Source organism: Bufo bufo, chromosome 7 (assembly GCF_905171765.1).
Source record: "Bufo bufo chromosome 7, aBufBuf1.1, whole genome shotgun sequence".
In the NCBI taxonomy this organism is placed as follows: Eukaryota; Metazoa; Chordata; class Amphibia; order Anura; family Bufonidae; genus Bufo; species Bufo bufo.
Window position 1 is genome coordinate 55831022 of NC_053395.1, and position 27635 is coordinate 55858656.

Below are 27635 nucleotides of genomic sequence, written 5' to 3' on the forward strand. Positions count from 1 at the left end.
CCCCCGGGAGTGAACAATCTCTTTAAAAAGGCTATGTAAAACTTGGTCTTTGTTAAAAATATGGAGCCGTTCTGTCACAAAGGGTTAACTGTTTTTCTAGCTGTGTGAATTATACTTTCACTTCCACATTATGCTGGTCATCTAATAACCCTTATTTGTAAATTACTAAGAGGTCATAAATACTTATTTAAGCCACATTCTGATCAGTAAGATAAGGAATGAGCTTTGATGAGTGTTTATAAGGTCAGAGAGCAGAGATAAGGAGCCCGTCAGCTCCACAACTGAAGGATCAGAGAGAAAATTAAGTTCAATCTACTAGAGCAGGGATGTCCAATCTGCGGCCCTCCAGCTGTTGCAAAACTACAATTCCCAGCATGCCTGGACAAGCTACAGCTATCAACCTACTGCAGGGCATGGTGGGAGTTGTAGTTTTACAACAGCTGGAGGGCCGCAGGTTGAGCATCCCTGTACTAGAGCATCTAGGCTCTATACAGAGAAAAGGACTCCATATTATTTTAATAAAGACCAATTGAAATAATAATTTTTACCATATGAGTACACTGCAATAATAAAAAAATTTGCCCCGAAAGGTGTACATAGCCATTAATGAGAAAAAGGAGCTCCGACCAATTGGACTCCCATCAGTCATGAGAAAGGGGGTCCCAGAGTCCCCTGAGTTAATGAAGCGGTGATGCATGTGTGCGACCAAAGTTCCATTCACTTTTATGGGACTGCTAATGCAGTGCTCGTCTAGTTTTGTTAGGTCCATAGAAGTGAATGGAGCAGTGGTCACACATGCACCCCACACCTCCATTCATACAATGGACTGATGATCATTCATCTATAACTGATTCTGTACATGGGTAATAAATATTGCAAATGGGAAATACCCTTTAAAGTAACACAGCCATAACATTCAGATGCTACAGAATAGTTACCCATTAAAACTCTGGTTTCCAGCAGAGTTCCCTGACATTACAGATTATTATAATAGAGCCATACAACAAGCAATACCAATACAATTTAAAGGGGTTGTCCGGGTTCAGAGCTGAACCCGGACATACCCACATTTGCACCCAGGCAGCCCCCCTGATGTTAGCATCGGAGCAGCTCATGCTCCAATGCGCTCCCTTACTCTGCGCTAGATTGCGCAGGGCAAGGGCTCTTTTGTTTACAATAACACACATCGATGACCTTACCGGCTCTGATAGCCGTGGTTTAGCGCTGCCCTAGCCGCTTTACTGGCTAGGGCAGCGCTAAATCCAGCCCATCAGTGCCGGTGACGTCACTGGGCTTCCTGGCAGCCCCATGGAGAGCCCCGGTACGTCACCGGAACTCCTGAAAATGCCTTTGCCCTGCGCGATTTAGAGCAGGGCAAAGGAGAGCATCGGAGCATGAACTGCTCTGATGCTCAAGTTAGGGGGGCTGCCGGGGTGAAAATGGGGATATGTCCGGGTTCAGCTGTGAACCCGGACGACCACTTTAAATGAGGTTTCCCAAATTAGGGGTCCTTGGTCTGCAAAATAGGGTTTAAAGGCTATGTACACCTTTGGAGGCAATTTTGGTTTATGATTGCACGTTAATCATTTTTGGCTAAAAATCACATTTTCCAATTGGCCTTCATTAAAAATATTGAGCCATTCTGTCACAAAGGGTTAATTGTTGTTCTAACTGTGTGACTGCTATTTTCACTTTTTTACTTTGTGCCGGTCATCTAATAACCCTCATCTCTAAGCTACTAAGAGGTCATAAACACTTATTTAAGGCTACTTTCACACTGGCGTTTTGGCTTTCCGTTTGTGAGATCCGTTCAGGGCTCTCACAAGCGGTCCAAAACGGATCAGTTTTGCCCTAATGCATTCTGAATGGAAAAGGATCCGCTCAGGATGCATCAGTTTGCCTCCGTTCAGCCTCCATTCCGCTTTGGAGGTGGACACCAAAACGCTGCTTGCAGCGTTTTGGTGTCCGTCTGACGAAACTGAGCCATTGTAAGTCAATGGGGAAGGATCGGTTTTCTATGACACAATCTGGCACAATAGAAAACTGATCCGTCCTCTATTGACTTTCAATGGTGTTCAAGACGGATCTTGGCTATGGAAAAGATAGTACAAAAGGATCTGTTCTGAGTGGATGCAGACGGTTGTATTATCTGAACGGATCTGTCTGTGCAGATCCGTGACGGATCCGCACCAAACGCGAGTGTGAAAGTAGCCTAAGCCAATATCCTTATCAGTAAGATAAAACTGAGCTATAATGATTGTTTATAATGTCAGAGAGTAGAGATAAGGAGCCCGTCAGCTCCCCAACTGACGAAAAAAAACTGAAAATCCACAGGCTGCTACTACAGTATCTCAGCTATGTACACAAAAAAGGACTCCATATTTTTAATAAAGACCAATTGAAAAAAAAAATTTGAGCTCAGAATAAGTACAATGCAATACTTTAAAAAAAATTGTCCTCAAAGGTGTACATAGCCTTTAAGTTTAAGATACGACTACACACTCAGCCAGCCAGAATCTTACTCCATACTGAGGAGGGGCAAGACCCCTCAAAACAGCTGTGTACGGCTTGGTTATTTTCCCTTGTCATGTCCCAATGATTATTAATAAGTCAGATTTTGACTCATAAGGTGGTGTTAGAGAGATGGATTCCTTATCAAGAGATATCTCTTTGCATATTCCTCTCACATGAAACATTGCCACTATGTCTCCATATACAGCTGGTCTCTTTAAGGAGAGCCAGTTCCCTTGTTAAAAAGTTGGATTTTGACCCATAGGCAGCCACTTCCACAAGGTGGCGCTAGTGAGATAGTTCTTTTTTCCGAGGGAGAAACCTCATTTCATATTATTTTCCCATGGAGCATTGCCTATAAGCCGCCATACCATAGAGCACTGCCAGTAAGTGTCCATTCACAGCTGGTCTCTGTAGGGACACCTGGCACACAACTACCTGCCCATCAATAGTCTCATGCCAAGCCTGATTACTCTGCTAGCCCTGGATTCACGCTGTACTACAATGGCCTTAATTAGCCAGTTGTAAATTCTCCAGCAAGAACGAGCTACAGTGTGAATCGTGTCCGGTCTTATAGATACTGTAAGTGTAAAACCTAGGATTTGTGATAAAAATCGACTATATATCAGTCAAGAAGGTGTGAAAGACGTCTTCACACAAAAAAGAAATAAAAAAGAAATCCTAAAATAAAACAAAACAAACAGTAAACTGAGCAGTACACAGGTAACAAAAATGTCTTAACCCCTTAACAGAGTGCTTCTGTCCAAAATGACCAGAGACCTTTTAGGCTACTTTCACATTAACGTTTTCAATTCCGCTATTGAGATTCATTGTCAATGGGGACAAACCTGAACTAAACAAAACGCACCAAAATGCATTCCGTTCCATTTGGTACGGAAAAAACACAGAGGCGCGCACCACTCCGGTCAGTGATGTGGACCAAACATGCCCACTGAGGTCTATGGGTCCGTGAAAACCACTGACAACACTGAAGGCATGCGTGTCCTCTCAGTGATTTTCACGGACCACTGGTAGGAGATGATCTGGAAACTCATTTTCAGACACACGGAGGGCAAACAACAGACAAATGGACCAAATATGGATCCTTCATGGACATCTTCACAGATGAACCACTGACCGTCATAATGTCATCACGGACGTGGGAAAGAGGCCTTACAGGTGACAACATCCCACTGTAATGACATTAGTCACTGGCATTGTCGGAGGGCAACCTGCAATCACATAGCTACATATCGGAACCCATAATCATAGACGCAGGGGTATTTGCCCTCACAGCACAAACACTTCTATCTTCTCCTCAGGGTCAGACATTAAATGGTTAATGAAGCACTTTTTGGTTTTTGTTTTATCGATGTCCCTCTTCATAGCACACAAGACATGGGATATCCACAATTGCCTTCTTAAGACCCATTCTCTCCCTGATAACGCAGTCCTCTGGTCACCATCTACTTCCCAATACCTACCTGGCATGGAATGAACGAGGTCTCCACAAAGGACAAGGAACTTTGGCTTGGGACACAACTTATTGATGGCTTCCACGGCCTCTTCTGTTAATTTGATCTCCTCCTCCCACTCATCTCCTCCAAAATCACTTTCGCCAATTGCCCACGATTTCATGAGGCCAAACTGCGGGTCTGCTCCTTGTATAAAATAGAACGGTCCTTTCCACTCCTTCTCGTCATCTCCAAGAAGAAAGAAAGAGAAACGTTACAGAGTTTGGCAGTGTACGCGGCCACATCCTCCTAGTAATTACGTACTGATAATAGGCCTCGAAATATTTATCTCCAGGACCTTTAACAAGGAGCCAATTATGAAAAGGCTACATTTTCAAAAAAAAAAAAGGAACTTTCCTCAGAAGGGTAGAGATCTGCAAGCTGCTGACCTTTCCAATACACAAAGTGAAATCTTTCCCGAGGGCAGACAATTGTTTGTGTCTTTGCTGCCTTGGAAATAACCAATTCCCTGGAGGAGGTCCAGTAACATGCTGGGAAACCAATCTAACTGGGTGTTATTGGTGCCTCCGGCAGGGGGAGGTTAGTGCGCTCTGGACGACGGGTCCTCGCTAAATCCCAGCGCAATGGTTGTTTCATCTCGCGTCCACCTTTTCCTATTGTGTTAACGGGGGCTGATGAGAATACACAGTGATGATTTAGGACCTTCTGTTACATATATTATTACATCAAAAAAAGAAATGCACGCAAAATAAATGGCAATAAGTAAAAAAAATTTAAAAGAAGAATATTGGAGAAGTTGCCTGACGAGCCATAACTATGCTGTCACCAATCCTTCTCGGTAACAAAAGCGCTTTGGTGAAGCTTATACCCTAATGACCGTGTCAATAGGATAACACAATAGGACAGGAAATCAATTTCAGAGGAGCGGGGTCCGACTCCGTGGCGCTGCGGCCCATCCCTGACAGTTTTTACCAGATACAGCGCCGTATGTTTAGTAGTGGTTGTGCCCGGTATTACAGTTCACCGCAGCTTTATCTCATTATAGGCGTTATCCGGGAATTTGATACTGAGGATAGGATGGAATTTGATCCTCTGGATAAGTCATCAATATCCGATAGGTCGGGGTCTGACTCCCGGTACCCCTGCCGATCACCTGTTTGAAGAGGCTGCTGTGCTCACTAGAGCCCCCTCTCTTCACAGCTTACCACAGTATCGTGCATTGTATAGCGGCTGCTATAGCGGCTCAGCCCCATTCACTTGAATGGGAAAGAGTTAAAAGGGTTGTCCGGGTTCAGAGCTGAACCCGGACATACCCTTATTTTCACCTCGGCAGCATCCCTGAGCCTAGCATCTCATGCTCCGATGCGCTCCCGTGCCCTGCGCTAAATCGCGCAGGGCACAGGCTCTTTTGTTTACAATAACACACTGCCGGGCGGTAACTTCCACCCGGCAGTGTGCTCTGATTGGCGGGCTTTAGCTCTGCCCTAGCCATTTTACTGGCTAGGGAAGAGCTAAATCCCGCCCATCAGTGCTGGTGACGTCACTGGGTTTCCTGGCAGCTCCATGGAGAGCCCCGGTACGTCACCGAATCTCCAAAAAATGCCTTTGCCCTGCGCGATTTAGCGCAGGGCAAAGGAGAGCATCGGAGCATGAACTTCTCCGATGCTCATGTCAGGGGGGCTGCCGGGGTGAAAATGGAGGGATGTCCGGGTTCAGCTCCTTTAAGCCTAGGCCATGTGACTGATGTACAGTGACGTCACTGGCCTAGGAAGGGGCCGTGGTGCTCAAAGAGTGTTGCAGTCTCTTCCAACAACTTATTGGCGGAGTCCCTGTAGTCAGACCCCCCCTCCCCGCCGATCCTAAGGATAGGTCATCAATATCAATTTCCCGGATAACCCCTTTAGGCTACATTCACACGCAAAACACGGACACTGGCGGACTGCACATGCCAGGCACTTTAATAGAAATGCCTTTTCTTGTCCGTGTCTAGCGTGTATTTTTTGGCGGAACGGAAGTGCGGATCCGGCCCGATTGAAAATTAATGGGTCCGCACCCATTCTGCAAAATTGCGTAACGGATGCGGACCCATTCATGCGAGGTACCAACCAGTACCGAAGCCGACTTTAGAATCAAGTTTTAAAGTCTCGTGAGACTTCGATGATAACTAATTTCACCTCGCCAGAGCCCATACATTTAAATGCTGTATGGAAATGGATCTCCGAGCAGCAGTAAAACTAAGTTATGGCCGAAGCGAATTCGGATTTATGATCCTAAGCTCGCTGCGCTCAACCCTAGCAGCTGTTATTTTGTAATGTATTTATTTTACCTTTATTGTTCCTATCTGCTGTTCTGGCCTGTGGTCACATGACCCTGTCCATGCAACTCTTTCTTATTTCCTGTGGTGTTATGTCCATGGGTGGGGCAGTGATAGGGAAGTGTCTATGTCACTAGCTGGGTGGGAGGAGCTATAAACTAGCTGGGTGGGAGGAGCTATAAAGTAGCTGGACAGTGATAGGGGAAGGTCTATGTAACTAGCTGGGTGGGAGGAGCTATAAACTAGCTGGACAGTGATAGGGGAGTGTCTATGTAACTAGCTGGGTGGGAGGAGCTATAAACTAGCTGGACAGTGATAGGGGAGTGTCTATGTAACTAGCTGGGTGGGAGGAGCTATAAACTAGCTGGACAGTGATAGGGGAGTGTCTATGTAACGAGCTGGGTGGGAGGAGCTATAAACTAGCTGGACAGTGATAGGGGAGTGTCTATGTAACGAGCTGGGTGTTGTTAAGGGCAGTGCTGAGGCTGCGGCAGAGGAAGAAGAAGTGCAGCACCATCTACACTTTGACAGGGCCAGGCAGTGAAAACATCATCAAGCCGGGCTCTGTCAATCAAAGTGCAGAGGGCGTGACAGTTTCAGATAAAGCAGAGCCTCTAGGTGTAATGGTAACGCCCTTGTTGCTCCTAAAGGGTCATTTGCATTAAAACATAATTTTTCTTAGCAATGCGGACACATATGAACATGGGACCAACACAGATGCCTTCAGCTTCACATGTAACAGGTCAGCCAGTGTCACAGGTACAAATCTGCTGACAAGATACCGTCTAATAAATCTGCCGCACTGAGCGCAGTGTTCCCGCGTGCAGAAGCGGTTCCTAGTGAAATCCTTGATGTCACGGGATTTTCTCTTGCAGAGGCACTAGAAGGCATGCTGTGAAGTCATCATCTGTGTCTTCACTGATTATCATGATTAAAGGGTTTCTGTCACCCCATTAAACCGTTTTTTTTTTTTTCTTTACTAATAATCCCTATAGTGCGATCTCATCATACATAAGCTAATTAATGATTTTCGTTCAGTAGAATTTGCTAAAAATCGATTTTTGAAATATGCTAATTACCTTGCTACCAGCAAGTAGGGCGGCTACTTGCTGGTAGCAGCCGCATCCTCCGTTCGTAATGACGCCCCCTCCGCATGCTGATTGACAGGGCCAGGGAAGGGAATCGTTCTCTGCTGGCGCTGTTAGAATTTGAAATCTCGCGCCTGCGCCGTACCTGTCTTCAATCGGCGCAGGCGCACTGAGAGGCGGCCGCTCGCTCGACCGCTCCATCCTCAATGAGCCTGCGTCGATAGCCGCCCTACTTGCTGGTAGCAAGGTAATTAGCATATTTCAAAAATCGATTTTTAGCAAATTCTACTGAACGAAAATCAATAATTAGCTTATGTATGATGAGATCGCACTATAGGGATTATTAGTAAAGAAAAAAAAAAAACGGTTTAATGGGGTGACAGAAGCCCTTTAAGGATGAGCGAACTTCTGCTATCAAGTTCAGCATACGAACCTTGTACGCCAAACTTGAAAACAGAATTTCAATCATCCCTACTCATGGTCTAATAGGCTGTTCCCATAATGCCATGACACATCCTGTGAAGAAAAAATGTATTTTGCATAGGTGCTGGAAAATTAAAGGGGTTGTGTCTAATTTCAGGAGGGAAACCAGACAACACAGGGGATCAACCTGCAATAAAATCATTACTTACCTGGCATATACCATGCTAGCGTTCTGATGGTCCTGGCTGGGATATTTTTACCCAGCTACAGCAGTGATGTCACATGAACAATACACGGCCGCTGCAGTCAAACTTTGGCCTCAATCGGCGTGATGTCACCGCTCTGCTGAAGCCACGTTAAACAAATCCTGGCAGTGGCTCGAAATTTGCTGGGTACATCACCGTTTCTTTTTCCATTATTCTGATCCATCAGAAGAGCAGAAGAAAAAAAAAGCAGGATCTTATTAAAAAAACAAAAAAAACGGATCCTCTGCATTCTTGATGCACATTTGGCATCTGTTTGAGCCATTTCCATCTGAGATCAGTGTTTTTAAGTCCCGCATGCAGGAAAAAAGGGATCTCTGACGGAAATGGCTCAAAAGGATGCCAAATGTGCATCAAGGATGCAGAGGATCCGTTTTTTTTTTTTCTTCGGATAGATCAGAAGAACGGAACAGTGATGTAAAACCAGCCTAAAGGTCCATTTACACGTCCGCAAAATGGGTCCGCATCCGTTCCGCAATTTTGCGGAATAGGTACGGACCCTTTCATTTTAAACGGGGCCAGAATGTGCTGTCCGCATCTGCATTTGCGGATCCGCATTTCCGTTTTGCAAAAATATAGAACGTGTCCTATTCTTGTCCACAATTGCGGACAAGAAAAGGCATTTTCTATGAGGGTGGCGGCGATGTGCGGTCCGCAAAACGTGGAACGCACATTGCCGGTGTCCGTGTTTTGCGGATCCACAAAACACATATGGACGTGTGAATGGACCCTAAGTGCATCTGCCAGGTAAGTAATGAGCACTTTTTTTTTTATTGCAGGTGGATCCCCTGTGTTGTTCAGTTCCCTCCTGAAACCGTACAGACCCTTTAATGAAAGTTAACGCAAACATATAAAGGTATTTGCCTGCGCTACTTTCGCCTAAAACAGGCACATGGCCATATCGCAGATCTGCGTAAGGCTACTTTCACACTAGCGTTATTCTTTTCCGCTATTGAAATCCGGTAAAGGGTCTCAATACCAGAAAAGAAAAAAAAACGCATCAGTTTTGTCCTAATGCATTCTGAATGGAAAGCAATCCGTTCAGTGTGCATCAGGATGTCTTCCGTTTCATCCCTTGTACGGTATTTGACCGGACAAAATACTGCAGCATGCTGCGGTATTTTTTCCGGACAAAATCCCGGTACCGCACTTGCCGGCATGAATTTCCATTAAAAAAGTATTAATGCCGGATCCGGTACCAAGTGTTTCGGAAATTGACGCATCACCAGATCCGGTTTTCCAGTCTGCGCATGCGCAGTTCTTTCTAGCTTTGAAATTATTTAATACCGGATCCGTTATTCCGGATGATACCGGAAAGACATATCCGGTATCTCAATGCATAAGTCTAACAGATCCGGAAAAAAAAGATATCCGTTTGCATACGGGTTGCCGAAACTGCCTGCCGGATTCTTCTAACGCTAGTGTGAAGGTAGCCTTATCCTCAGTACAATGGTTACCGCTGACCGGTAACTGCCGGGTACACAGCTCACAGGCGCGGTTCACATCCGCCTCTTCCAGTATCCTGTTCTGGAATAAATGCCGACTGTCGGCAAGACAAAAAACGTTATTTGCCCGTCCGAAACCTGGCATTTGTGCCACAAAGCAGCCGGATCACTGCTGGACCCCACTGTAATCAATGGGGATCTGGCGGTGATTTATCACAGGCTGCCATCTGGGAACGTAGCCCAACCACATTCTTCCCGACTCTCAGGTTTTACTTGTACTTCTGTTGTAGTAGAATTGTATGGTCATAGGTTACTATGGTGCCATACGTGGTGCCAGGGGCGTCACCAACAGGGCACCAGTCCTGTGTGCCAAACCTATCTGTACAACTATGCCTCCTGCCAGGGTTGCCATGCTCCAAATGCACTGCTTACTCCTATTCTGCAACCTATGGCACTGCAGCATGCCATGAACTACGACTCCCGACACGGCCGGATGCTAGGAGTAGTAGTGTCTCAGCAGCTGGTGTCAGACCGGTGCACTAGATAGTTCTACCCCCGGGTCAGGTCTCTACCTTCTCGGAATGAAGTGAAGGTCCTGCCCCGAGCTCTCAAGAACACTTCCCGGCCCAACAACGACATGATCCTGAAGGAGACAAGAACGGTAGCGACTAAACTCCAGACACGAAACGGACCTTCTGACGTCACACTATCACGTGACCCTTTCTAGGTCACGTGGGTCAGCAGCCAGCGCACGCTTCTATTTCAGTGCTGCTACCATTACAGTAGGAAGGTTAGGCATGGCTGCTCTGCGCACCAGCGTCTTTAGCACTGACAGGGGAGAGTGTTTGCCTGAGAGGTACATGTGAAGCCTGTGGAGGGGGCTGACAATTCTGTGAGGGGGCTCTATGGTGTGGGATTGTATGATGGGGGGGCTCTATGGTGTGGGATTGTATGATGGGGGGGCTCTATGGTGTGGGATTGTATGATGGGGGGGCTCTATGGTGTGGGATTGTATGATGGGGGGGCTCTATGGTGTGGGATTGTATGATGGGGGGGCTCTATGGTGTGGGATTGTATGATGGGGGGGGGCTCTATGGTGTGGGATTGTATGATGGGGGGGCTCTATGGTGTGGGATTGTATGATGGGGGGGCTCTATGGTGTGGGATTGTATGATGGGGGGGCTCTATGGTGTGGGATTGTATGATGGGGGGGCTCTATGGTGTGGGATTGTATGATGGGGGGGCTCTATGGTGTGGGATTGTATGATAGGGGGGCTCTATGGTGTGGGATTGTATGATGGGGGGGCTCTATGGTGTGGGATTGTATGATGGGGGGGCTCTATGGTGTGGGATTGTATGATGGGGGGGCTCTATGGTGTGGGATTGTATGATGGGGGGGCTCTATGGTGTGGGATTGTATGATCGGGGGGCTCTATGGTGTGGGATTGTATGATGGGGGGGCTCTATGGTGTGGGATTGTATGATGGGGGGGCTCTATGGTGTGGGATTGTATGATGGGGGGGCTCTATGGTGTGGGATTGTATGATGGGGGGGCTCTATGGTGTGGGATTGTATGATGGGGGGGCTCTATGGTGTGGGATTGTATGATGGGGGGGCTCTATGGTGTGGGATTGTATGATGGGGGGGCTCTATGGTGTGGGATTGTATGATGGGGGGGCTCTATGGTGTGGGATTGTATGATGGGGGGGCTCTATGGTGTGGGATTGTATGATGGGGGGGCTCTATGGTGTGGGATTGTATGATGGGGGGGCTCTATGGTGTGGGATTGTATGATGGGGGGGCTCTATGGTGTGGGATTGTATGATGGGGGGGGGGCTCTATGGTGTGGGATTGTATGATGGGGGGGGGGGCTCTATGGTGTGGGATTGTATGATGGGGGGGCTCTATGGTGTGGGATTGTATGATGGGGGGGCTCTATGGTGTGGGATTGTATGATGGGGGGGCTCTATGGTGTGGGATTGTATGATGGGGGGGGGGCTCTATGGTGTGGGATTGTATGATGGGGGGGGGGGCTCTATGGTGTGGGATTGTATGATGGGGGGGGGCTCTATGGTGTGGGATTGTATGATGGGGGGGGGGCTCTATGGTGTGGGATTGTATGATGGGGGGGGGGGCTCTATGGTGTGGGATTGTATGATGGGGGGGGGGCTCTATGGTGTGGGATTGTATGATGGGGGGGGGGCTCTATGGTGTGGGATTGTATGATGGGGGGGCTCTATGGTGTGGGATTGTATGATGGGGGGGGGGCTCTATGGTGTGGGATTGTATGATGGGGGGGCTCTATGGTGTGGGATTGTATGATGGGGGGGCTCTATGGTGTGGGATTGTATGATGGGGGGGCTCTATGGTGTGGGATTGTATGATGGGGGGGCTCTATGGTGTGGGATTGTATGATGGGGGGGGGGCTCTATGGTGTGGGATTGTATGATGGGGGGGGGGCTCTATGGTGTGGGATTGTATGATGGGGGGGGGGCTCTATGGTGTGGGATTGTATGATGGGGGGGGGGCTCTATGGTGTGGGATTGTATGCAGGGGGGGGCTCTATGGTGTGGGATTGTATGCAGGGGGGTGCCCCGTATAATATTGTATGCAAGGGGGGGCCCCGTATAATATTGTATGCAAGGGGGGGCCCCGTATAATATTGTATGCAGGGGGGGGGCCCGTATAATATTGTATGCAGGGGGGGCGGCATTGTAATATTGGATGCAGGGGGGTTGCTGTGTGATTTTGTTTGCAGGCTGCTATCTGGGGGGCCACGTTGTATGTCACATGTTTTACTAAATAGAATAACAGGTTTTCATCTTCTCCGCACCAGATATTTATTCTTATATATTTTCTACTGTACAAGTCGAAGTGAAAGCTGCAGGTTTTACTGTTTTTAATAAAAACTTATTGTTGAACCCAAAAAAATGTATTCTATATTTTTATGTTCATTTCTCTATTTTTTTATTATTTTTTTATTGCAGTTCTTCTGTATTCTCGGCGCTTGTAGCTGTGCATAGAGACGGACGCAGACGTAAATAATGGTCAGTGTTGAGTGAAGCTTCAGATGCTTCATTCAAAACTTGGGAATAATACTGTACAGTGATTCGTCTCTGTACAGTCTAAGGCTACATTCACACGTCCGTGGTGTGTTGCGGACCCGCAAATTGCGGGTCCGCAACACACCAGCCCGTCACTCCCATAGAAATGCCTATTCTTGTCCGCAAGCTGCGGACAAGAATAGGACATGCTCTATCTTTTTGCGGCGCTGCTGACCCAAAAACGGGGCCGCGCACTGCAATTGCGGCTGCAGACAGCACACTGTGTGCTGTCCGCAACCATTCCGTCCCCATAGAGAATGAATGGGTCCGCACCCATTCCGCAAAATTGTGGAAAGGATGCGGACCCATTTTGCGGACGTGTGAATGGAGCCTTACAATGTATGGGCTCCTCGGAGCCGAAGTAAGTTATTCACGAAGTTGCACGAGACTCCATTGAATAACTCAGGTAGTTGATTTTTAAAGTGGAAAAACACTTTAAAACTTTAATCAGAACTCTGCTTCGGTTCAGAGGTTCTAGAATGGACCGAAGACGAGTTCGGTTTCAAGTTTTAAAGTGTTTTTCGACTTAAAAAATCAACTACCTGAGTTATTCAGTGGTGTCTCTCGCAACTTCATGAATAACTAACTTCGGCTCCTCGGAGCCCATACATTCTAGGACTACGTAGATTAATCACTGTACAGTATTAATCCGAAGTTTTAAACGAAGCGACTTCGGATGAAGCCTCCAACGCTCACTGCCCTTGACACCAACAATGGCCTAACAGACGCACACATTACACCGCCCTGCGGATCTGTGAGGAGCAGCATTTACCGCTACAAGGGGACTCCCTGTACAATGCTTTAACCCCTTTGTGACCACCCAACGTAAATATACAGTCCTGATCAAAAGATCACTTGAAAAATGGCAAAAAATCCTATTTATCATGGCTGGATCTTAACAAGGTTCCAAGTAGAGCTTCAACATGCAACAAGAAGAAATGGGAGTGAGACAAAACATTTTTTGAGCATTCAATTTAATGAAAACAACGAATAAACTGAAACAGGCTGTTTTTTAGCTGATCAAAAGTTTAGGACCACACCTCCAAAAAAAAACTAAACCCCCCCCCCAAAACAGAAATCCAACCTCCAAACATGAACTCAGTAATGAGTAGCTCCGCTGTTATTGTTTCGGCATGCTTGATGCAAGTGTTTCCATGAGGTGAGTGGGAACATTTCTCCAAGTGGAGAAGACGGCCGCGCGAAGGCCATCTACTGTCTGGAACTGTTGTCCATTATTGTACACTTCCCTTGCCATCCATCCCCAAAGGTTCTCAATTGGATTTAGATCAGGGGAACACGCAGGATGGGCCAAACGAGTGATGTTATTCTCCTGGAAGAAGTCCCCTGTCCTGCGGGCATTGTGTACTGTAGCGTTGTCCTGTTACCACACAGACGAGGGCCCTCAGTCATGAGGAATGTTCTCTGCCACATCTGGACATAGCCAGCGGCCATTTGACGCCCCTGCACTTCCTGAAGCTCCATTGTTCCACTGAAGGAAAAAGCACCCCAGACCATTATGGCGTCCCCTCCACTGTGGAGAGTAGAAAACATCTCAGGTGGGATCTGCTTGTCATGCCAGTAACGTTGGAAACCATCAAGGTTACATTTTTTCTCATCAGAGAATAAAACTTTCTTCCACCTTTGAATGTCCCATGTTTGGTGCTCTCTTGCAAAGTCCAAACGAGCAGTTCTGTGGCGTTCAAGGAGACGAGGTCTTTGAAGAAGTTTTTTGTTTTTGAAGCCCTTCAGTCTCAGATGCCGTCTGATGGTTATGGGGCTGCAGTCAGCACCAGTAAGGGCCTTGATTTGGGTCGAGGATCGTCCAGTGTCTTGACCGACAGCCAATTGGATCCTCCGGCTCAGGGCTGGTGACATTTTTTTGGGTTCTTCCACTTGACTTTTTTGTTCCATAACCCTCAGGATCATTTAAAGGGTTTCTACCACCAGAAATACCGTTATGTAGCTGACTGATATAGCGATGCGCTAATGTCAGCACTACATAACAGTATGTTTCTAACATTAGTCCCTGCAGCACTATGCTAATGAGCCTCTAGGTGCTATGTGGGTGTAAAATCAGCACCTAGAGGCTCCGTCCACTCACCCTTTATCCCGCCCAGGTCCAGTGTTCTGAACCGCCCCGCTCCTCTTGATTGATGCCACTGTTCTCTGCATCGTTGGCTAAATCCCGCGCCTGCGCCGTTCACTTCGGCGCAGTGAGTGAAGGCCGCTCTCCTGATGCCGGCTTCCTCACTGTGACGTATCCGGCGCAGTGAGGAATCCAGCACCAGGATTGCATCATTCACTCACTGCGCCGAAGACAGAAGTGAACGGCGCAGGATTTCGTCAACAATGCGGTGGACTGTGCCATCAATCAAGAGGAGCGGGGCGGGCAGAACAGAGAACCTGGGCGGGATAAAGCGTGAGTAGACGGAGCCTCTAGGTGCTGATTTTACACCCACATAGCACCTAGAGGCTCATTAGCATATAATAAAAGTGCTTTTTTTTTACAAAAACGGCTGCAGGGACTAATGTTAGAAACATACTGTTATGTAGTGCAGACATTAGCGCATCGCTATATCAGTCAGCTACATAACAGTATTTCTGGTGGTAGAAGCCCTTTAAGAAATTCCAAATGACTGTCTTACTGCGTCCCACCTCAGCAGCGATGGCGCGCTGTGAGAGACCCTGCTTATGCAGTTCAACAACCCGACCACGTTCAAAAAGGGAGAGTTTTTTTGCCTTTGCCATCACAACGTGTGACTACCTGACAGAAAATGACAATGAATCCACATCTTTGCACAGATTTGGCCTTTTAAAGGCATGTGGTCCTAAAATTTGGATCAGCTGAAAAACAGCCTGTTTCAGTTTATTCGTTGTTTTCATTAAATTGAATGCTCAAAAAATGTTTTGTCTCACTCCCATTTCTTCTTGTTGCATGTTGAAGCTCTACTTGGAACCTTGTTAAGATCCAGCCATGATACATAGGATTTTTTGCCATTTTTCAAGTGGTCTTAAACTTTTGATCAGGACTGCACCTCGGTGGGTGGGTATTTAAATATGGCAGCCGCTCTCGAGCACCATAGCTGCTGGGTGCTGTTTTAACCCCTTAAGGACCCATGACGTACATGTATGTCATATCTTGATGGGACTTAAAGACCCATGACGTACATGTACTTCATGAGGTCTGGGGGAAGATCGGGGTGGAATCGCTGCACCATGGCTGCTCTTACCGGTAGGCAGCTATGCCGGGAAAGAGCAGCATGGTGCCGATCCACCCCCCTGCAGCTCCAAGCGCTGCGATTGGATGATCAATGTGTCGGTCACATCGCAGCACAGGAAGCTGTCAGCAGCTGCGAGGAGGGTCGGGAGGAGGTCAGGGGACAGTGGCTGGTGCTGAGCTGGTCAGCACCGGTCACATCCGAGGTGAGGCAGGGGACACCAGTGTTTTGGGTCCCCTGCCAGCGCTGCGATTATCTAAAACAACGCTCCAGCCAATGGCAGCGCTATAGCTGCACAGGAAGAGGCAGAACGTCCCTGCATGCAGCCATTCTAGCTGGTGACTGCTTGCAGAGAGGTTCTGTGCTGCTGTGGCTTGCTGGGACTTGTGCTGCACCACCACTACGAATTTAACGCCTTTGCATGCTGAAAAGAAGAATGAACAACAACATCTGGAATAGCTGCACAATTTTTTATTTTATTTTTTTGGGTTAAAAAAGAACTGGTAGTTAGGGCTTTATATAAATATATATAGAGTTATATATATATATATATTAGATATAAGTAACATTTTTAGCCAATGTAGTAATGTTTTATACGATCTGTGGTGCTCTGCAGCACGCACAATCAGTAGTGTGCTCAGTAGCATCTGCACATTTGAGGTTTTTTTTTCACTTGTGTGTGAAAAAATAACTGCAGTTAGTGGTAGTTAGTTAGATATATCTATCTCAATTTCAGTTAGTGTCAGTTTAGATTTCAGCACGAACGCACCATCTGCGTACGTGCCTTTTGCAACCACTGAGCACCGATCAGTAGTGTCCATTATTGATCGCGACTGCTCAGTTTGCGCTACAAGTAATTTTTTTTTTTGCAGAAAATGTTTTTGTTTTTTTAGAACTTTTCTTCTAATTTTAAATTTATTACAAGCCCCTTCATGTGTGAAAACACTACATACACTCCCCACACTAAATAAAGGTTTACACGTTTCACACGTCACACCCCAATAAAATAAAGATGTCCCATTCATCCCAATGACTATTCTCAGCTGAAGAGGCATACGCCATGCTTGCCTCCGATACAGAGTCTGCCAGTGGGGAAGAAGAGGATGCCACTTTCCTCTACTCCCTCATCATCATCTGCTGATGAGGGACCCTTTAGAGCAGGCATGCTCAACCTGTGGCCCTCCAGCTGTTGTAAAACTACAACTCCCACAATGCCCTGCTGTAGGCTGTTCGGGCTTGCTGGGAGTTGTAGTTTTGCAACAGCTGGAGGGCCGCAGGTTGAGCATGCCTGCTTTAGAAGGTGCCACAGGGTAGCAGCGGAGGCAGCCCCCCAGAGTGAGCCCACATGGACCCCACCCCCTGACGATTATCAGCCCCAAATTCCGGAGTTCATGGGTCACTTAGGATTTCTGATAGATTGTGCGGACTTCACTGAGCTAGATTTTTTCAAAATCTTCTCTGAAGATTTTGTAAATCTAATGGTGGCCCAAACCAACTTATACGCCCAACAATTCATTGCTCAGAAACCTAGTTCGCCATACGCTAGACCCCTAGGTTGGACCCCAGTAGATGCAGCAGAGATGATGAAGTTTTGGGGACTCGTGCTGCATATGGGCGTAGTAAAGAAGCCAAACGTCAGACAATATTGGAATTCTGACATTTTCTACCAGACTCCAATTTACAGTCAGACCATGACCCGGAAGCGGTTTAACCTCCTCAGGACCGCCGTACGCAGGATTGCGTCTTTGCGGCGGTCCTGTTGCTCTGGGTGGACGCGCCGGTGCGTCCTCTCGCGAGACGCGAGATTTCGTGCATTGCCGGCCCGCGCATGCGCATCGCGGGCCGGCAAAAGTTAAAGAAGTATTTCGTCACCAGCCTGCCAGCCACGATCATTGGCTGGCAGGCTGGCGATTTTCAAAAAATCAAATCAGAAGCCAGATAACAGATCATATTAGTAAATATGATCTGTTATATGGCTTCTCTGCTCCTGTGCTGGTCCTTTTCGTCGGTTGGATCCAGCAGAGGAGCAGACTGAACTGTGAGTACACCAACACTACACCTTAGCCCCTGATCACCTTCCATCACCCCCATCATCCTAATTAACCCCTTGATCGCCCCCTGTCAATCACTTAGTGAAAGACAAAAAGTGATCAGTGTAAACTGTCACTTTTTTTTTTCACTAGTATTGGCTGTTAGGTTTTAGGGATAGTTTAGGCTCCTTGGTTAGGTAGTTAGCGTCAGTTAGCGCCCAGCCCACCGCACCGCAGTCACTTTTATTCGCTGTTTAGCGTATCGCTAATCAGCATTTGTACTTTTATAGTATCTGTAAGTGATCAAAACTGATCACGGTCAGATCTATAATAGTATTAGTGTCACCTTAGTTCGCCCTCCACTCAAAACGCAGTGTTTGCCCAATCAGGCCTGATCGGTCGCCCACACATGCGTTCACCCACGCCCGCCCCACCGCAGTGACAAAAAAAAATTTGTTTTTTGATCACTGCACATTCACTTTACACGCACTGCGGCGATAAAAAAATCAGTTTTGATATTTTTTATCAACCACAGCGGCCTCCGGTACTTCGCTAGCCTCCCCTTTGTAAGACAGGCTTGCTTTTTTTCTTGGGTAGTCTCAGGGAATACCCCTAAATTTAGTAGTCCAAAATGTCAAACAGGGGGTATTCTTCTGAAGAGGCCTACAGGATTCTGAACCAGTCGGATGAGGAGTGGGAACCCTCATCTGACGAATCTAGCGGGTCAGAATATGAACCTGTGGAAAGCAGTGGCTCTCTGACCCAAAGTTCGGACGAGGAGGTGGAGGTCCCTGGCAGCACCAGGCGTACCCGGCCCCGTGTCGCTAGACCACAGGTTATGCAGGATCCGCTTCAAGAGCAGCAGAGTGGGGCTGTCGCTGCCGGATCACGTGGTGAGGCATACACCAGCAGCGCAGCCCTTCCTGGACCTAGTACCAGCACTGCCGTACAACATGGTGACGTGGCGAGCACCAGAAGGGCAGTTGAAGCTGGTACGGTGGCACGTGCACTAGTTACCCCGTCGCAGCCACCGCGCAGACAGGCCCGTAGAGCCCCTAGAATCCCTGAGGTGCTGGCAAACCCTGATTGGCAGTCACCAACTTCAGCCGCACCTGTAGTTCCCCCTTTCACCGCCCAGTCTGGAGTTCGGGTTGAGACGGCTCAAATCGGTTCGGCCCTGGGATTTTTTGAGCTGTTCTTGACTGCGGAGCTCTTGGACTTAGTCGTGGCAGAGACAAACCGGTATGCCACACAATTTATATCCGCCAACCCGGGAAGCTCTTATGCCCAGTCTTTCCGGTGGAAACCAGTCCAAGTTTCCGAACTTAAAATTTTTCTGGGCCTTCTCCTCAACATGGGTCTAACTAAAAAGCATGAATTGCGGTCATATTGGTCCACGAACCCGATTCATCACATGCCCATGTTCTCTGCTGCTATGTGCAGGACACGATTTGAGACCATCCTGCGTTTCCTGCACTTTAGCGACAACACCACCTCCCGTCCCAGAGGCCACCCAGCTTTTGACCGGCTCCACAAAAGTCGGCCCCTCATAGACCATTTCAACCAGAAATTTGCAGATTTGTATACCCCCGAGCATAACATCTGCGTAGACGAGTCCCTAATACATTTTACCGGGCGCCTTGGCTTCAAACAATACATCCCAAGCAAGCGTGCCCGGTATGGGGTCAAATTGTATAAGCTCTGTGAAAGGGCCACAGGCTATACCCACAAATTTCGGATCTATGAGGGAAAAGATCAGACCCTGGAGCCGGTCGGTTGCCCTGACTACCTGGGGAGCAGTGGGAAGACAGTCTGGGACTTGGTGTCACCCTTATTCGGCAAGGGGTACCATCTTTATGTGGACAATTTTTACACAAGTGTGGCCCTCTTTAGGCATTTGTTTCTAGAACGGATTTGCGCCTGTGGCACCGCGCGAACTAGTCGCGTGGGCTTCCCCCAACGGCTTGTAACCACCCGTCTTGCAAGGGGGGAGAGGGCTGCCTTGTGTAACGAAGAACTGCTCGCGGTGAAATGGAGAGACAAGCGTGACGTTTACATGCTCTCCTCCATTCACGCAGACACGACAATCCAAATTGAAAGGGCAACCCGTGTCATTGAAAAGCCCCTCTCAGTCCACGACTATAATGCGCTCATGGGAGGGGTGGACTTCAATGACCAGATGTTGGCTCCCTATTTAGTTTCCCGCAGAACCAGACGCTGGTATAAGAAGGTGTCTGTATATTTAATTCAATTGGCTGCCTATAATAGTTTTGTTCTCTACAGTAAGGCTGGGAGAACAGGATCCTTCCTCAAATTCCAGGAAGAGATCATCGAGAACCTCATTTATCCGGGAGGTTCCGTGGCCCCATCCACCAGTGTAGTTAGCCGTCTAAACGAGCGACATTTCCCCAGTGTCGTTGCTGGTACCTCAACCCAACCGCCACCCCGAAAAAAATGTTGTGTCTGTAGCAGGAGTGGAATAAGGCGTGACACCCGCTATTTCTGTCCTGACTGTCCGGACCACCCTGCCCTATGCTATGGTGAGTGTTTCCGGAAGTACCACACACAGGTACACCTAGCATAGGGATCACATCTCACCAGGACAGGCACACAGGGCTATTAGGGCCCTTTCTCTCACAGCTGCTGCAAACCTCTCCTTTCACCTGGGATAAAGTGCATAACGTACTTCGCCACATCTTTGGGCGATTTGCGCTTTGCACATTGTCCCATGGGGAAGGAGAGGTTTGTTCTATAAAGGTAAAAAAAACTAAACAAAAAAAAAATTACCGGTAAGTAAAAAAGTTAAAAAAGTTAAAAAAAGTTAATATGTTCTGTTCTAAAGTTAATAAAGTTATTGCTTTGCGGCCTGGTTTTTTCTTTTTTGTTTTGTTTTTTTTTACCTTCCAGGTGGACCAACCGATCGACCAGCTGCAGCACTGATGTGCATTCGGACAGAAGCATTGCGCTGCTGTCAGATTACACGCAAGTCGGTGTATGCGGCGCTGCAAGACGAGATTTCTCCTCTGCAGTAAAAGATATGTTTGCCGAGGCATATGAGCTGAGGAGGTGGCGGTGTTCATATACTTTGGCAAACACTTTGTATATATAAAAAAAAAAATCCCGGCAATGATTTATTCATCCACATCGATTGATGTGAATGGAGAAATCTGGTTTGCCAGGGCATACGGGCTAAGTGGGTATGGATGTTGGGCGGAGCTCCTATGTCCTGGCAGACGCCTTTCCCCTCCTTTTTCTTTTTTTGGCAGAGATTTTTTCATCCACATTGATCGATGCGAATGAAGAAATCTGTGCCGTTCATTTTTTTCTTTCAGCCCAGAGGCTGAACGGAAAAAAAAAATCTCATTACCCGTATGCTCAATATAAGGAGAATAGCAGAAACTCCTAATGCTGGCCATACATGTAATGATTGCGGAGACCCTCAAATGCCAGGGCAGTACAAACACCCCACAAATAACACCATTTTGGAAAGAAGACACCCCAAGGTATTCGCTGAGGGGCATATTGAGTCCATGAAAGATTGAAATTTTTGTCCCAAGTTAGCGGAAAGGGAGACTTTGTGAGAACAAAATCAAAAAAATCAATTTCCGCTAACTTGTGCCAAAATTTTTTTTTTTCAATGAACTCGCCATGCCCCTCATTGAATACCTTGGGGTGTCTTCTTTCCAAAATGGGGTCACATGTGGGGTATTTATACTGCCCTGGCATTTTAGGGGCCCCAAAGCGTGAGAAGAAGTCTGGTATCCAAATGTCTAAAAATGCCCTCCTAAAAGGAATTTGGGCCCCTTTGCCCACCTAGGCTGCAAAAAAGTGTCACACATCTGGTATCTCTGTATTCAGGAGAAGTTGAGGAATGTGTTTTGGGGTGTCATTTTACATATACCCATGCTGGGTGAGATAAATATCTTGGTCAAATGCCAACTTTGTATAAAAAATGGGAAAAGTTGTCTTTTGCCAAGATATTTCTCTCACCCAGCATGGGTATATGTAAAATGACACCACAAAACACATTCCCCACCTTCTCCTGAGTACGGAGATACCAGATGTGTGACACTTTTTTGCAGCCTAGGTGGGCAAAGGGGCCCACATTCCAAAGAGCACCTTTCGGATTTCACAGGTCATTTACCTACTTACCACACATTAGGGCCCCTGGAAAATGCCAGGGCAGTATAACTACCCCACAAGTGACCCCATTTTGGAAAGAAGACACCCCAAGGTATTCCGTGAGGGGCATGGCAAGTTCCTAGAATTTTTTATTTTTTGTCACAAGTTAGTGGAAAATGATGATTTTTTTTTTTATTTTTTTTTTTTTTTCATACAAAGTCTCATATTACACTAACTTGTGACAAAAAATAAAAACTTCCATGAACTCACTATGCCCATCAGCGAATACCTTGGGGTCTCTTCTTTCCAAAATGGGGTCACTTGTGGGGTAGTTATACTGCCCTGGCATTCTAGGGGCCCAAATGTGTGGTAAGGAGTTTGAAATCAAATTCTGTAAAAAATGACCTGTGAAATCCGAAAGGTGCTCTTTGGAATATGGGCCCCTTTGCCCACCTAGGCTGCAAAAAAGTGTCACACATCTGGTATCTCCGTACTCAGGAGAAGGTGGGGAATGTGTTTTGGGGTGTCATTTTACATATACCCATGCTGGGTGAGAGAAATATCTTGGCAAAAGACAACTTTTCCCATTTTTTTATACAAAGTTGGCATTTGACCAAGATATTTATGTCACCCAGCATGGGTATATGTAAAAAGACACCCCAAAACACATTCCCCACCTTCTCCTGAGTATGGGGATACCAGATGTGTGACACTTTTTTGCAGCCTAGGTGGGCAAAGGGGCCCACATTCCAAAGAGCACCTTTCGGATTTCACAGGTCATTTTTTACTGAATTTGATTTCAAACTCCTTACCACACATTTGGGCCCCTAGAATGCCAGGGCAGTATAACTACCCCACAAGTGACCCCATTTTGGAAAGAAGAGACCCCAAGGTATTCGCTGATGGGCATAGTGAGTTCATGGAAGTTTTTATTTTTTGTCACAAGTTAGTGGAATATGAGACTTTGTATGAAAAAAATAAAAAATAAAAAAATCATCATTTTCCACTAACTTGTGACAAAAAATAAAAAATTCTAGGAACTCGCCATGCCCCTCACGGAATACCTTGGGGTGTCTTCTTTCCAAAATGGGGTCACTTGTGGGGTAGTTATACTGCCCTGGCATTCTAGGGGCCCAAATGTGTGGTAAGGAGTTTGAAATCAAATTCTGTAAAAAATGACCTGTGAAATCCGAAAGGTGCTCTTTGGAATATGGGCCCTTTTGCCCACCTAGGCTGCAAAAAAGTGTCACACATCTGGTATCTACGTACTCAGGAGAAGGTGGGGAATGTGTTTTGGGGTGTCATTTTATATATACCCATGCTGGGTGAGAGAAATATCTTGGCAAAAGACAACTTTTCCCATTTTTTTATACAAAGTTGGCATTTGACCAAGATATTTATCTCACCCAGCATGGGTATATGTAAAAAGACACCCCAAAACACATTCCTCAACTTCTCCTGAGTACGGGGATACCAGATGTGTGACACTTTTTTGCAGCCTAGGTGGGCAAAGGGGCCCATATTCCAAAGAGCACCTTTCGGATTTCACAGGTCATTTTTTACTGAATTTGATTTCAAACTCCTTACCACACATTTGGGCCCCTAGAATGCCAGGGCAGTATAACTACCCCACAAGTGACCCCATTTTGGAAAGAAGAGACCCCAAGGTATTCGCTGATGGGCATAATGAGTTCATGGAAGGTTTTATTTTTTGTCACAAGTTAGTGGAATATGAGACTTTGTATGAAAAAAAATAAAAATAAAAAAATCATCATTTTCCACTAACTTGTGACAAAAAATAAAAAATTCTAGGAACTCGCCATGCCCCTCACGAAATACCTTGGGGTGTCTTCTTTCCAAAATGGGGTCACTTGTGGGGTAGTTATACTGCCCTGGCATTCTAGGGGCCCAAATGTGTGGTAAGGAGTTTGAAATCAAATTCTGTAAAAAATTACCTGTGAAATCCGAAAGGTGCTCTTTGGAATATGGGCCCCTTTGCCCACCTAGGCTGCAAAAAAGTGTCACACATCTGGTATCCCCGTACTCAGGAGAAGGTGGGGAATGTGTTTTGGGGTGTCATTTTACATATACCCATGCTGGGTGAGATAAATATCTTGGTCAAATGCCAACTTTGTATAAAAAAATGGGAAAAGTTGTCTTTTGCCAAGATATTTCTCTCACCCAGCATGGGTATATATAAAATGACACCCCAAAACACATTCCCCACCTTCTCCTGAGTACGGAGATACCAGATGTGTGACACTTTTTTGCAGCCTAGGTGGGCAAAGGGGCCCATATTACAAAGAGCACCTTTCGGATTTCACAGGTCATTTTTTACAGAATTTGATTTCAAACTCCTTACCACACATTTGGGCCCCTAGAATGCCAGGGCAGTATAACTACCCCACAAGTGACCCCATTTTGGAAAGAAGAGACCCCAAGGTATTCGCTGATGGGCATAGTGAGTTCATAGAACATTTTATTTTTTGTCACAAGTTAGTGGAATATGAGACTTTGTAAGAAAAGAAAAAAAAAAAGAAAAAATCATCATTTTCCGCTAACTTGTGACAAAAAATAAAAAGTTCTATGAACTCACTATGCCCATCAGCGAATACCTTAGGGTGTGTACTTTCCGAAATGGGGTCATTTGTGGGGCGTTTGTACTGTCTGGGCATTGTAGAACCTCAGGAAACATGACAGGTGCTCAGAAAGTCAGAGCTGCTTCAAAAAGCGGAAATTCACATTTTTGTACCATAGTTTGTAAACGCTATAACTTTTACCCAAACCATTTTTTTTTTACCCAAACATTTTTTTTTTATCAAAGACATGTAGAACAATAAATTTAGAGCAAAATTTATATATGGATCTCGTTTTTTCTGCAAAATTTGACAACTGAAAGTGAAAAATGTCATTTTTTTGCAAAAAAAATCGTTAAATTTCGATTAATAACAAAAAAAGTAAAAATGTCAGCAGCAATGAAATACCACCAAATGAAAGCTCTATTAGTGAGAAGAAAAGGAGGTAAAATTCATTTGGGTGGTAAGTTGCATGACCGAGCAATAAACGGTGAAAGTAGTGTAGGTCAGAAGTGTAAAAAGTGGCCTGGTCTTTCAGGGTGTTTAAGCACTGGGGGCTGAGGTGGTTAAATGGCAGCAAAAATCCATGTCTGCCAATTCAGGCCTGCAAAAACCATATTTTGCACTTTGCCTGTAGAGGCCTGCTGTGCGCCAATACAGCAGACTACGAGCACATATGGGGTGTTCGCAAAATGGGGAACATATACTGGGGTGCATTTTCTCCTTTAACCCCTTGTGTAAGTGAAAAATTGGGGTCTGCTAGTAATTTTTCATTTTTACAAATGTGTGCTTCGAAATCCTCTCTCTAGTATTTCTGCCTTCTGTGAGACTCCTGTTTGGTAAAAAGGACCCTTTCCACCACTTAAAATGTTTGTACGGGGATGTATATTCTGGAATGGGGTAACTTTTAGGGGTTTCCACTCTAGGGCCACCTCTGGGTGTCTTCATATGCGACATAGCTCCCAATTACCATTCCAGCTAAATCCTCTCTCCTAACCGCCATATGGTGCTCCTTCCACTCTGAAGCCTTCCGTGCGGCTATACATCATGTGGGGTGCATTTTGTCCTGTTACCTCTTGTGAAAGTGAAAAATGTGGGTGTAAAGCAACTCTTTCTGGAAAAAATTGTGTGTGGTAGACAGAGGTAGATTTGGTTAGCAAATGTTTGGCAAAAGAAAATCATTTCTAGGTTCGTCCACTAGTAACATGTCCACTCCTGCCGGCACTGCAAACCCACCACAGCCAGACATCATCTCCTGCATCTTGTCCGTCATGTTCCACACTGTCACTGCTGCAACCAACTGCTACTACAACTGCAAAGCCAGACATCTTCTGCACCTGTATTGCCGTCTGGTGTATGGGAAATAGACAGTACACTGTGAGCAGGCTAAACTCCATACCTGAAGAGGACCTCACCAGCAGGAGAACCTCTCTGTAGGTAACACATAGAAAAGGTCCGTCTGGTGTATGGGAAATAGACAGTTCACTGTGAGCAGGCTAAACACCATACCTGAAGAGGACCTCACCAGCAGGAGGACCTCTCTATATAACACATAGAAAAGGTCTGTCTGGTGTATGGGAAATAGACAGTTCACTGTGAGCAGGCTAAACTCCATACCTGAAGAGGACCTCACCAGCAGGAGATCTGATGGGGCCACATGCTGAGCTTTCCTTTGACCATGATGATGGTGAGATCACAGGTTACCGCCAGAGTATTGCAATCTGAATACTTTGATGGGAACATTTCACAGATAACTCTTGATGAGTAGAAAATTTGAGCCGATCCGTTAGTTTTCTCGGACACTGGACGGCGGACATTTCTCCGTGATTAGAGGCTCCTCTGCAGCATCATCTGAGCTCAGACCCTGTTCTCACAGGACTCGGGATGAAGTGCGTCCATGATACGGATTCATGTTTTATGGTGATATTAAACATTTAGGCCTCCTGCACACAAACGTTTTTTGTTTCCGTTTGGCAGAACGCTTTTTCAATTCCATATATGGAACCATTCATTTCAATGGGTCCGCAAAAAAAACGGAATGTACTCCGTATGCATTCAGTTTCCGTTTTTCAGTTCAAAGATAGAACAGGTCATATTATTGCCCGCAAATCATGTCCCGTGGCTCCATTCAAGTCAATGGGGCTGTAAAATGAACGGATACAGAATGTATCCGTATGTTTTCCGTATTTGTTCCATTTTTTTGCGGAACCGTCTATTGAAAATGTTATGCCCAGCCGAATTTTAGAATGTAATTACTGTATATGCCTTGTTTCCATTTCCGTTCCTCAAAAAACGCAAACCAAACGGAAAAACGGAACGGAAGCTGAGACAGTACTGAAACAAAAAAAATGTAAAAACGGATCCTTTTAAAACGGACCGCAAAACCATCTGGTCTTCTGCAGGAGGCCTTATAAGGATTAAAAATAAAAAAGAGATTTTCTACCACTCATCTGTTCATCTTTATTTGGCAAAATTAATTGTAATGGATCACATACCACAAAGGGTTAAGAAGGTCCTTACGGAGTATGGAGTTTAGCCAATTCACTTTGAATCTGCTAAATCCCATCATAGTTCCGTACCTGACCACCAGGGGGCTGAGAGGTCCGCACCGTGTCTGGAGTTTAGCCAAATCACTGTGAACTGGCTAAACACTAGCTCTGTTCCGGACCCGTCCACTAGGGGGCTAAAAGGTCCGTACCGTGTCTGGAGTTTAGACAGCTCTTAGAGACCTGGCTATTTCCCATACTGCAAAAGGACCAGGTCCGTTTGGTGTCTGGAGTTTAGACACAACCAGACAAGAACTCCGCCGCTAGACTTCCTGATACACTCGGCAATCCGCTCTTACTGCCTGGCAGGAGCAGAGCTGGATGGCACCGGCTCGCATCGGGGTGTTGATTGATCAGCCTGGGCGGTGCCCTGCGGTTTCTGTCCCTCGGGACGTCGGCTGTCCTGTCCTGTCCCGGGGCTGCCCGCCTTCTGTCACAGCCTAGTTCTATCTGCTCTTCATGCTGTCTTCTGGTTCAGGAATAAAGAATAACACAAATAATAGAATTCATCATAAAGGGA

At 46.3% G+C, this 27635-nt stretch overlaps 1 protein-coding gene across 1 annotated transcript in view; it reads right to left on the reverse strand.

Moving 5' to 3' along the window:
• The window catches only part of CPPED1 (calcineurin like phosphoesterase domain containing 1), a 100802-nt gene extending 73375 nt beyond the window's left edge, over window positions 1-27427 (reverse strand). Inside the window, exons 1-3 of the mRNA XM_040439839.1 lie at window positions 27372-27427; window positions 10092-10179; window positions 3996-4214 (exon numbers count right to left, since the gene is read on the reverse strand). Coding sequence (XP_040295773.1) covers window positions 3996-4214; window positions 10092-10158 — 286 coding nt within the window. The 5' untranslated portion in view covers window positions 10159-10179; window positions 27372-27427. The remainder of the gene's footprint in view (window positions 1-3995; window positions 4215-10091; window positions 10180-27371) is intronic.
• Window positions 27428-27635: the final 208 nt, after the last annotated feature.